The 12,711-nt window shown below is 38.0% G+C and overlaps 1 protein-coding gene across 2 annotated transcripts in view; it reads left to right on the top strand.

The window, feature by feature from the left end:
* Window positions 1-12,711, top strand: part of Rab3gap2 (RAB3 GTPase activating non-catalytic protein subunit 2) — a 71,779-nt gene that overhangs the window by 32,181 nt on the left and 26,887 nt on the right. For both annotated transcript variants that reach the window (XM_090341169.1, XM_090341170.1), the window contains exons 11-18: window positions 763-842; window positions 961-1,050; window positions 2,905-3,044; window positions 3,938-4,154; window positions 4,688-4,831; window positions 5,082-5,164; window positions 5,426-5,490; window positions 12,214-12,304. In XM_090341169.1, coding sequence (XP_090197295.1) covers window positions 763-842; window positions 961-1,050; window positions 2,905-3,044; window positions 3,938-4,154; window positions 4,688-4,831; window positions 5,082-5,164; window positions 5,426-5,490; window positions 12,214-12,304 — 910 coding nt within the window. The remainder of the gene's footprint in view (window positions 1-762; window positions 843-960; window positions 1,051-2,904; window positions 3,045-3,937; window positions 4,155-4,687; window positions 4,832-5,081; window positions 5,165-5,425; window positions 5,491-12,213; window positions 12,305-12,711) is intronic.

The raw sequence follows: 12,711 nt of genomic DNA on the forward strand, positions 1-12,711 counted from the left end.
ATCTTAATGGCCTACATCATCAATTAGTGTAACTAAATTTTAATTTTAAGGAGTGAAATTCTAGAGGTAGGTTAGACTACTGGTTTTATTTTAAAATTAAGAGTAAGATTTTTTTGTGTGTGTGGCTCATGGGGCTTGAACTCTGGACTTGGGTGCTATCCTTGAGCTCTTCTGCTCAAGGCTACCACCCTACCCTAACCGTAGAGCCACAGTCCCACTCGTCTTTTCTAGTGATTAATTGGAGATAAGAGTCTCAAGGTCTTTAATGCCTGGGAAGACTTTGAACCATGAGCCACAGATCTCAGCCTCCTGAGTAGGTCGGATTACAGGCATGAGCCACCATGCACAGCCAGTTTGGCTTTTTTGTTTTGTTTTTTTTTAATCACTCCTACAATGAAGTTCTAACTATCTGAAAGAATCTGAGCTGCTAGTCCAGGTTTTGCAATTTTTCAAAGCTTTCTTTCTTTCTTTCTTTTTTTTTTTTTTTGCCAGTCATGGGGCTTGAACTCAGAGCCTGAGCACTGTCCTTGGACTTTTTCTCAAGGCTAGAACTCTACTACTTGAGCCACAACACCACTTCCAGCTTTTTGCTATGTATATGGTACCGAGGAATTGAACCCAGGTCTTCATGCATGCTAGGCAAGCACTCTACCACTAGGCCAAACTCCCAGCCCTCTTTCCTTTTTAAAGTAGGCTTGTTTAGACATTAGGTTTGTTTCTTTGGAGCTACTAAGTTTTCTGTATGTGTGTTGTGTCTTACAGGGAAGCACACAGCCGTTACTATCTCATGTTGCACTAGCAGTTGCAAGTAAACTGACTTCTGCTCTATTTAATGCTGCCAGGTAACTTGGTAACAGAGATAATCTAATATGTATCTTGATTTTAGCTTATATTTTGATAGTCTTTACTAAAAAACAAACCCCAAAGCTCTAATTTTATTCTAATTTTTCTTCTTTTCAGTGGTTGGCTTGGTTGGAAAAGCAAGCATGAAGAAGAAGCTGTCCAGAAGCAGAAGCCCAAGATGGAACCGGCTACCCCTTTAGCTGTAAGGCAAGTTCTGCCAGGTTTCTCCTTTTAGTGTTCATAGATGTGCCTTATTGCATTTATGGCCTTTTAGTGCCCATAATTGATTACTGACTTCATGAATCTTGGGGAGCATCTGAAAACCGTCAATGTGGATCTTAGTCTCACTAACTATACAAAAGAAGAGTAGTGATTCTTACCTATGTCATACACAGCTGGCTCTCACGTGGCAAGTACTCAAGATTCATGTGTAAACTGCTTTTAAACATGAAAAATTTAGTCTAACAATAGCTCTTGTGTTTCTTACTTTAAAATGTGTTTGTAGTTTGTCATCGAGTTGTACAGACTTTAAAAGCTGTTTAGTGATTTTAAATTTTTTTGTCAGTACTTGGAAAGCTGAGTGAGGAAAAATCACATGTTTGATGCCAGTCTAGACTTTGGAGTGAGACCCTGTCTTGAAAATGAATGAGTGAATAAACAGCCATTTGTATTCCAACACTCTTCAGAATACTAGTACTTCCTTTCTTACCTTAGTAGGGCTTTAGGATATGCTATTGGATCTGTGAGATTTATTTTTGTTTTCTTTCTTTTTTTTTTTTTTGTAGAGAGGAAACATGATTTTTACTTTTGTCTTATCTCTTTTTACCTAATATGAAGTACCATCCTAAAGGAAACAGTAGCTCCTACCTCTCTTTTTAAAGCTATTCACCTAAACAAAGCAAGCTGTTAATAAAATATATTGAAGTTTTTTTTTCACTGTACTTTAAGATATTATATTGTATGGGCCAGGAGTTTGGTCTAGTGATAGAGTGCTTGCCTAGCATCTGAGAAGGCCCAGGTCTGATTCCTCAGTACCACATATATAGAAAAAGCTGAAAGTGGTGCTGTGGCTCAAGTGGTAGAGCTCAAGCCTTGAGAAATCCCCAGGCCAGTGCTCAGGCCCTGAGTTCAAGCCCCAGGACTGGTCAAAAAATATGTATGTATGTATGTATATATTGTATTTTAGCAGCCAGGTGCGGGTGGCTTACAACTAATTATTTGGGAAGCTGAGATTTGAAGATTACAGAGAGTACAATTCTGAACTAGCCCAAGGTGAAAAAGTCAATGAGATTCTCATCTCTAGTCAACTCCAAAAAATCCAGAAATGCAGCTATAGCTCAAATGATAGTGTACTTACCTTGAGGAAAAAAAGCTCAGGAACAATACCTATGCCTTGAGTTCAAACCCCAGGACCAGCACCAAAAAAAAAAAAAAAAAAAAAAAAAAGTGATGTTGTAGCATATGTAGCATATCACATTTCCTACACACTTCACTGAAAAGTCAAGAAATCGGTCAGATTGCTCTGTGTATCTCAAGTAAAATATAACAGAATGTTGAATACTTTGGCTCAGGAATTTTTCTCTTCTGATCCTTTTCAGTACATCTGTTTCACTCATAGTCTTAGCAAAGTTGATTTTAAATAAATAGCATTTTAAAGAACATTGAAAGGAAAATTCTTGCTTCAGGCGGATACCATGTTGTCAGCATAGTATGCTACCTAGCAGAAAGCACAGATTAGGAAGAAGAGCTTAAAATAGACAAAAGATGCCTGGGTAGGAGCAGAGCATTCTAAACTTTACTTGATTATGAAGGGGTGTCTATAAATATGAATAGCTGTACAGAAACCTACATGGGACTGTGTTTTATTTCTCTTATACATTTTTATATTGCAAATTTTTATATTATTATATGTAATTAGCTTGTAAATTAACTAGTAACCTTGTCAAGATTCGTATTTCTTTATATAAAAACAGAAGTGTATTTTATTTGTGCATTTCATTTATTCTAAGTTTCCTGATTTAAATGTGATTTGAGTTTTTTTTTTTTTTTTAATTGTAACAGATTTGGACTTCCAGATTCTCGACGCCACGGGGAAAGCATCTCTCTGTCTCCATGTAACACACTGGCAGCAGTAACAGATGATTTTGGCAGGGTGATTTTATTGGATGTAACTAGAGGAATTGCAATACGTATGTGGAAAGGTACTTCCTATGGAATTGAGAAAAAATTAATTCATTTGGATTGATAAGAGTATTTAATCTTTTATGTTTATATTTGTTGTTTTTAACAGAAACGTATGTCAGCAACATTTGAGTTTTATAATTTCTACCTCTACCTTATGCACTTTCTTTCAATTCTCACTGTCATTTCAATGTCTGAATTCAGTTTCCTGCCCTTTCTCCATTCATTTCCCTCACAAAGTTACTCTTGAATCAGAGGTTCCCCTAAACGTATAATGCCGAATCTTTCAGATTTAAGGGAGTAAAATGGGCAGACTCCATCATCACTGACTTAGTTACACCTGTATGACTACATCAGTCCACTTAGTTTACCAGTAACTGTGCCAGTGTCTTTCAGGTGTAAGTAGAACATACTCAAGTGCAGGACTAACAGTCACATCATGGATTCCTCAGACCCAGTCTCCCCCCATGAAGCTGCCCCACTCATAGTTCTGTCAGTTACTTTTTCATGCTGGGAAAGAAGTAATATATGCTCATATTCAACTTGGTCTTTATTTGGAAGCTAAACTTAGTGATCTTTCCAGAATTTTTTTAGAAGAAGGAATCTTTCAGAGATGGGAGGAAGGGAATAGGAGCAGGGCTAGTTTTGGGGAAATGTCTCAGAAAGCTTCAATGATACCCAGTACTTCTTTCTAAAGACAAATACTCTGAAGCAAATATAGATGATAAAAAACTACAATTTGGTAAATTTCTGTAACAGATGGTTATATTATCCTTTCTGTTGAATCTATTCATAATAGAGATAATATACTTCTATAATTTTTCTGATTCTCTTCCTTAAGTATTCCATTGCTTCAAGAAGATACCATTAAGTCCAGAATAACTAATAGTTTCTCTTTTCCTGCGTCTCCAAGGGTACCGAGATGCACAAATTGGATGGATTCAAATTGTAGAGGACCTTCATGAAAGAGTACCAGAGAAAGTGGATTTTTCACCCTTTGGAAATACTCAGGGTCCCAGTCGAGTAGCTCAGTTCCTTGTGATTTATGCACCAAGAAGGGGAATTTTAGAAGTCTGGAGCACACAGCAAGGACCTAGAGTAGGAGCTTTCAACGTGGGTAAGCATTGCAGGTAAGCTGCAACCTCTAGCATTTTGCTGATTGTGAAAAGAAATACAGGGTTGCTTTCATTGAAAACATTTTTTTTTTTTTTATTAAAGCAACTTGAAAGATTGCAAGTTGCTGGAGAATTATAAAAATCTTTATATAGTTTTTTTTCCTGTGAGTACCTGATGTGTCATTAAGTATTTAATAACAAAAAAATACTACTTTAAAAATGCCATGATACAGTTGATTGAAAGTTAGCTTGGCATAGCCATTTGTCCCTTTCTTCAGAATTAGAGACACAAAATGAAAGCTTATTTCATGTTCTCCTAGTGATGATGGGTGCTGTTGAACACAGGCCTCATTATTTAGTTCTCTAGATCCTTTTAAGGTCAATGCCTGTCAGTTAAGACCTACTTTACTGGCTTTTGGCATCAATATTCATTTGCTAATGCTCCTGAGTTGATGATGGTGTGGTGTCCCCTGGCTATTATAAAAGCACCTTTTGGCATGTCTTGTTTTTCTAATATTTTTGCCATTTTTTGCATATTATTTCCTTAGGCTACTGTATCCTGGCTATAAAATAATGGGTTTGAACAACGTTACCAGTCAGAGTTGGCAGCCGCAGACCTACCAGATCTGCCTTGTTGACCCCATCTCAGCAAGCGTGAAAACAGTGAATGTTCCTTTCCATTTAGCTCTCAGGTAAACTTACTAAGCTAGCTTCTACTTCCCTTAGCTCACTGTGCCTTGTAATGTAGTGAAGGCTTTATCATTTCATCACCAGAAGGTTACTTTAACATTAAATAGGGAACATGTAAAGAAGCAAGAAAGTTGGGTTTTATTCGAATTTGCAGAAATAGTTTCATATTCTGTACCCTTTGTGTGTGTGTGTGTGTGTGTGTGTGTGTGTGTGTGTGTGTGTGTGTGTGTAAACTTGTATTTACTATTGTAGTGATAAAAAGAGTGAACGAGCCAAGGACATGCACTTAGTGAAGAAACTAGCAGCTTTACTGAAAGTCAAATCTCCCGATCCAGGTAAGGAAATGTCAATGAAATAATAGCTCATACTATCCTGTCATTGTCTAAATCAGGGGGATAGTTGCCTGCTATCTCCCATATTTTTTTCTTGGGTACGAGCTGTAAGGATGAAGTGTGCCATCTGGGGGATGCTATAGCAATAAAAGGATGATGTAAGCAATAGCATTTAGAGTGACAATACACATGTGCCATTTTCTTCAGAGATATACTTTACTGAAATAAAAAGTGAAAATTCTACTTTGATTTTTCTCTTTATAGATATGATGGAAACAGAAATAAAGGAATTAATTCTTGATATTAAGTACCCTGCAACCAAAAAACAAGTAAGTGAACTTTCCCATTAAGTGGCTATTAACCATCACTCCTAAGAAAACCTTTATTGGCCTATTTCTCTCCACACATGACAAATTTAAATTCCCTTTTATTGATGTTTATCCCATCTCATTTTCCAGAGTCTATTGACTTTTTTTTTTTCTGTCTAAGATTCTGATTTTTATTTTCCTCCCAGTCCTGGGGCTTAAACTCTGGGCCTGGGTACTGTCCCTGAGCTCTTTTTGTTCAAGGCTTAGTGCTCTTCCACTTGACCCATGGTGCCACTCCTGGCTTTTTCTGTGATAAATTATCTCACAGATTTCCATGCCCAGGCTGGCTTCAAACCAGGATCCTCAGATCTCAACCTCCTGAGTAGCTAGAATTTACAGCCATGAGCCAGTGGCACCTGGCCAGATATATATATATATATATATATATATATATATATATATATATATATATATATATATTTATATATATATATTTATATATTTATATATATTTTAATGTATTGGCAGTACTGGGGTTTAAGCTCAGTTAGACAAGCATTCCACCATTTGAGCCACACCCCCAGAACTTTCTGGGTTCAGGGTTTTTTTTTCTTTTTTTGCCAGTGCTGGGGCTTGAACTCAGGGCCTGAACACTGTCCTTAGGCTTTCTTGAGGCTAGAGTTCTGCCACTTGAGCCACAGCACCACTTCCAGCCTTTTTCTATGTATGTGGTACTGAGGAATCGAATCCCAGTCTTCGGGCATGCTAGGCAAGCACTCTACAACTAGGCCAAATTCCCAGCCCCTATTGTCTCTTTTTTATAACTTCATTAGTTCTGCCTTACATAGGTGCTCATGTTTTATATTATACAACACACACAGACAAGTACTTGCTCTCACATTCTCTACCTTCCTTTCTCTCTCTCATACATAACATATTTAAAGAATAATAATATATCTTACTTTGTTACCTAATATATCGGATATATTTGTATTTGGTTATCTGAAATTGGATAGGGAACAGGGGGAAACAAGATGAGGGGTGGGGGAGGGGGGAAGGGAAATGGGGACCAAGACATGTGAAAGGGTATCAATGTGTGGGAATTAATGCACCATTTATCTGGCAAATATCATGTAACCCTTCTATTAATTACAATAAAAAATATAAAAAAAAAATTAAAGAGTGCGTATCAACAGAATGAGCAAATATATGTGAATCATCTTTTGTTAAAAAAATCAAGCTAGGTATAATAACCAAGGCTTTTAGCTGAAAACACATGTTTGTTAAAACATGTTGACTAAAACCAACAAACTAACTTTATAAATTTTCTTTAACTTTCCTACAAATTTTCTTTAATAAGCAATCTGAAGAAATAAGCAAAGATTTCAACCATCTAGCTGAGCAATGATCTCCTTGACTGTTAAAATAAACACTGAAAAAAGAAGAATAATAATATGCACAAGTATATATGGCTCCTTAGGAAACAGAATCTTTTTTTTTTTTTTTTTTTTTTTTGCTAGTGTTGGAGTTTGAACTCAGGGCCTAGGCAGTGTCCTTGGGCTTTCTCAAGTCTAGCACTTTATCACTTGATCCATAGTACCACTTCTGGCTTTTTCTGGGTATGTGGTACTGAGGAATGGAAGCCAGGATTTCATGCATGCTTGGCAAGCATTTTACCACTAGGCCATGCTCCTGACCCAGGAGACAGAATCTTACCAGGAACTCTGAAGAGGCTTGGGTATCCCTTTTCAGCTTCATCCTCTGCATCCTTGTGATCTCCCAATGCAAAATTTGTGTTTTCCCTATGAATTACATCACTTGTAACACTCTTGGTATATTTTCTACTGTTTTGAGCTGTATAAATGTGCATATATTTTGTGTCTTCTTCTAACATACTTTCTTTTTACTATTTCTGTGAATGATCCATGTGATATATGAAGCTACAGTTGAAATGATATAGTTCATTTCTTATGCCATGTGAATTCACTCTAAGACTAAGTTGTTTATTCATTTTCTTCTGTCTATAAACAGGTAGGTTGCTTCCGATGTTGCTATTTAGACAATAATTCCATGTTTATCCTTGTACATGTTTCCTGGAACACATCTGCAAGTGTTTTTCTGGAGCATTTAGTTAAAAGTGGAATTGCCAGGTGTTTATTAGCTTTGTTGAGGTTGGGTTATAATACTATAATCAGCTTTGACTTCTTTTATTTCTAGCCACGGCCCTCATAAGTCTATTCATATCTTGATTTCATAACTTCTTATGTGACATTTCAATCCCATGGCAATCTCTCAATTTCTATTCTATTTTTGTAGTGCCATGGTTCCAACTCAAGGCTTCTATCATGCTAGGCAACTGCTCTACCAGTGAGATATACTTCCAGCTCTGTCTATATAGTTAACTTTTGTACTTTTTTTTTTTTTTTTTTTTTTTTTTGCGCCAGTCCTGGGCCTTGAGCTTGGTGCCTGAGCACTGTCCTTGGGCTTTCTCAAGGCTAGAGTTCTACCACTGGAGCCACAGCACCATTTCAGCTTTTATCTATGTATTTGATATGGAGGAATCAAACCCCGGTCTTCATGCATGCTAGTCAAGCACTCTTACCACTAGGCCAAACTCCCGGCCCTACAGTTAACTTTTAGACTACTATTTTCTAATTACTTTGTGTACCTTAGTCATAATTCTCCAAGGTTTTTTTGGTTTTTGGTTTTTTTGGCTTGAACTCAGGGCCTGAGCTAGAATGCTACCACTTGAGCCACAGCACCACTTCTGGCTTTTTCTTTTTTTTCTTATATTTTTTTTATTGCAATTAATAGAAGGGTTACATTATATTCACTAGATAGAAGGTGCATTACTTTACAAACATTGATAGCCCTTTCTCATGCCTTAGTCCCCATTTCCCTCCCCCCACCCCACACCTCATCTTGTTTTCCCCTCTTCCCTATCCTATTTCAAATAACCAAATAAGCATATATACAGTATATCATATAACAAGGTAAAATACTGTAACAATATGAGATAACCAAGGGACGGCAAAAGAGATGAGAGATAACATAGTACATTAAGGGTAACAATGACTCATTATATGACTTTTGTTTCTATATCCTGGAGGTCCTTTCATTTACTTCTGGATTTTTCTATGTGTGTGCTATCACACACATAGGCTAGCACTAAACCACTAATCCAAACTCCTGCCCCTCTCCAAGTTTTTTTTTTTACTCTTCAAGTGGGAGCCTTGCCAGATACTTAATTTTCATAAGTCATGGAATTTAAAATAATGCTACTATGAGCATATAAGGGAATAAACCAGTGTTTTTTTCTTATTCCCTACTGATCTCTCCACCTGGCATAGGTGGGTGTCCTCCAGTCTATTTCAGTTCGAATATCTGCCTGGAGAGAGCACCAGACTTCACAAGATGAGGGTTAGTTCCTGTAATATTAACCCTGCCTCACTCACCAGTTACAAGTAGCAGGTTGTCTTACTGTGCCCTCTCTTTGGGTTTAACTTGGTACAGAATTCACGGATCTCAGGGCAGCTCTTACACTTACCCACATATCATATAGGATGTTGCAAAGGATTTCAGGCAATCAGTCAGAAGGAAGAGATGCATGGGGCAAGACATGTGGGAGGGGTGCGGAGCTTCCTGTCCTCTCAGGGCCATTCATGCCTGAGAATCTCTGTGTATTCGGCTATTTGCAGCTCTCCAAACCCTGCCCTATCAGGGTTTTTATTTGTTTTTGTTTTTATTTGGGGTGGTGGTCATGGGGCTTGAACTCTAGGCCTGTCTGAGCTCTTCAGCTCAAGGCTACAACCCTACCTTTGAGCCAAGCCCCACTTCCCATTTTTTGGAGGTTAATTGGAGAAGAGTCTCAGATCCTTTTGTTCCAGAGCTGGCTTTGAACCTTGATCCTCAGATCTCAGCCTCTGAGTAGCTAGGATTACAGGTGTGAGCCACCGTGCTGCTTCCCCCACCCCTTGCCCTATCAGGTATTTATGGCGGTTTCATTAGGCATGATTGATTACAGCATTAACTATTAACCATCAACCCACCCTTTGGCAAACTTCCTGGGAGGTAAAAGGTGGGGCTAAAAGTTGCAATTCTGTAATCACATGTGTGGCATGATTCCCAGCCCCATCCTGAAACTATCCAGGAGACCACTTGGTAAAACCCAGGGTCTGGGTTTTAAAACAAAAGCATCTGTGCCTGAATGGGTTTTAGGAACTGGAGCAGAGACCAAGCTTTTAAAAAAGAAAGAAAGAAAGAAAAGAAAGAAAGAAGGAAAGAAAGAAAGAAAGAAAGAAAAAGATGTTTTTAGCACTCTCGGCACTCAAGATATTACAGGAGGTTAGAAGCTGTGTGTCACAGCAGAAATTAAAATGTTTATTTCTTCTTATTGTATAGCTACATTCACAGGAGAATTTAGGGAAGAGTGATTTTATTGCCCTCATTTTTTTCAAAGACTTTTCTACTACCACCAAAAAATATATATACCTTATTGTCTCATTGTAAAATGTGATTTTCCATTACACAGACTGTTCATAGGCTTTCATATTTCTCAGGGTAAAAAAGCTTGGTCACAGGGCCAGGAGTTTGGCCTAGTGGTTAAAGTGCTTGCCTAGCATACATGAAGACCCGGGTTCAATTCCTTGGTACCACATACATAGAAAAAGGCCAGAAGTGGTGCTGAGGCTCAAGTGGTAGAGCTCTAACCTTGAGAAAGTCCAAGGACAATGCTCAGGCCCTGAGCTCAAGCCCAGGACTGGCAAAAAAAAAAAAAAAGATGGCACTGATGATAAGGTGGGCATCCAGAGAAAAGCAGGGAGGGAATCAGGAGAGTCATAACCCAGCAATTCTTTTTTTTTTTTTTTTTTTTTTTTTTTTTTTGCCACTCCTGGGCTTAAGCTCAGGGCCTGAGCACTGTCCTTGGATTTTTCTCAAGGCTAGAACTCTACCACTTGACCCTCAGCACCACTTCTGGCTTTTTCTAAGTACCGAGGAATCGAACCTGGGTCTTTGTGCATGTTAGGCAAGTACTCTACCACTAGGCCAAACTCCTGGCCCAAAACACCGATACTTTTTTTTTTTTTTTTTTGCCAGTCCTGGGCTTGAGCTCAGGGCTTGAGCACTGTCCTTGGACTTTCTCAAGGCCAGCACTCTACCACTTGAGCCTCAGCACCACTTCTGGCTTTTTGCTATGTATGTGGGGTACCGAGGAATCAAATCCCGGTCTTCATGCATGCTAGGCAAGCACTCTACCACTAGGTCAAACTCCTGGCCCCCAGCAATTCTTTTCTTTGGGGGGTGGCAAGAGGAGGAGGGGTTGGTTGTGGACCTGAACTCTGGGCCTGGGCCTAGCCGCCACACCCAGCTAACCCAGCAATTCGTTTCTGATGCTGTTGGTATTCTTACATGATGAAACAACAAAATTGAGGGACTTTAGCCTAGTACAAATTGTCTTCTTGGGTTCTCCTTGGGTTCATCTTTTTCTTTTTTAAGCTATGCTCCTGAATCACTTATGAAAGTGTGAATTTTATTTAAAATGTTAGCAAACCCAATAGCAAAATTGCTAATTATCTAGAAAAATTAGAAGAAGGGAAGAATCTTTGTTGAAGAACTTACATGAAGCAGGCACCAATGGCTCTCACCTGTAATCCTAGGTAGTCAGGATTCCAACCCAGCCTGGGCACCAAAGTCCATGAGACTCTTATCTTCAGTTAACCACCAGAAAACAGGAAGTGGTGCTGTGGCTGAAGTGGTAAAGCGCTAGCCTTCAGCTGAAGAACTCAGGGATAGTGTCCAGGCCCAGAGTTCAAGCCCCATAACAGACCCCCTTCCCACCAAAAAAAAAAAAAAAAAAAGAATGTACATGATTCAGGGAAACTCTCAACTCTTTACCACCTTTCCCTACTGGAGGTTAGAAAGGACTTCTGGTGAACAGTCAGCAGGATACTGAGAAAAACATAAACTCACCTGTGTGATAGTTGACAGATTATGTTTGTCCTGAGGTCTTTTGGTTGCTTTATTTCCTCCAAGTAGTAATCACAGGCCACCCTCCCACAAATATAGATCTTACTGTGTTGTCCGATTTGATTCCTTTGTCTGTCTACTTTTAAATTACTTTGTCTCATCAGTTATAATTCAGTTTAATGAAAGAATAGATGTGAACTTTAACTCTTATGTTGTTGCAATGTTGGACATGAGGAGAAAGTTTGGAGCTTCTGAATTTGAAGACTTTAGTATCAAGAGTGGCAGACAGGTTAGGCGGTATAATGGAGATACTCAGCCTGACTTGACACATATCTACTGAATACGCTCTAAGTTGGGTAGTTCTCATTATTGGCATGACAATAGCCTCTGCTTTTCATTATACCTGAGAAGGCTTACTCATACTTTTCTGATTGGTGAATAGCTTTGTCTGTTTCCATTTTGTCTCTGCTACTCTGGTAAGTATTAGTTCTCTCCTAACTGTATCCTTCTCAATCTGGATTTTCACCGTACCACATTATTTTTTGTGATGTAAAACTGATTCATATTGCTTACCACATTATTTCTTGAGATGTAAAACTGATTCATATTGCTTACTGCTCAACTTCAAGTCACTTTTGTCCTCTGGTAAATAGATTATAACAACTTAAATATGAAATTCCTTTTGAAATACAGGGATGATTAAAGTATTAATATAAAATACCGAAAACTAAACTGTTGCCTTATACTTACTAGTGTTATTCAATGTCTTTCTTCTAGGCTTTGGAAAGCATTTTGGGAAGTGAACGTTTACCTTTCTCCTGTCTTAAAAATATCACTGAGACTTTAATGGATACCTTAAAAAATCAAGGTAATAGTTTGTACTGATGAAGGTAATTGCTTCCCTTCAAATTACATATGTCATTATAGCTTGTAGTATCATTTTAATGTGGACATTATATATAATGAAATTCATTTATATATAATGAATTATGTTCATATATAAATATGTAATATATTTATATAGACCTATTTATATATAAAGCTATATATATATATTAAACATTCATACTTTTAATCTTTGGGGGCCCTGTTGTTCTCTATATATGCAGTTGATGTTCACTTAAAGCTGTTTCTCAATGTATTACTATTTCTTGTTGGAAGTGCTTTTATTCATTCCACAGTTGTGAGAATCATGTTGGAGAAAAATTGTGAAAGCCCTGGCAGTTAGAGAAGTCAACCATTGATATACAAACAGTGGCCAGGTTCTCTGCTTCC

This window comes from Megascapheus bottae, chromosome 10 (assembly GCF_031878675.1).
Source record: "Megascapheus bottae isolate mThoBot1 chromosome 10, mThoBot2.hap1, whole genome shotgun sequence".
NCBI lineage: Eukaryota > Metazoa > Chordata > Mammalia > Rodentia > Geomyidae > Megascapheus > Megascapheus bottae.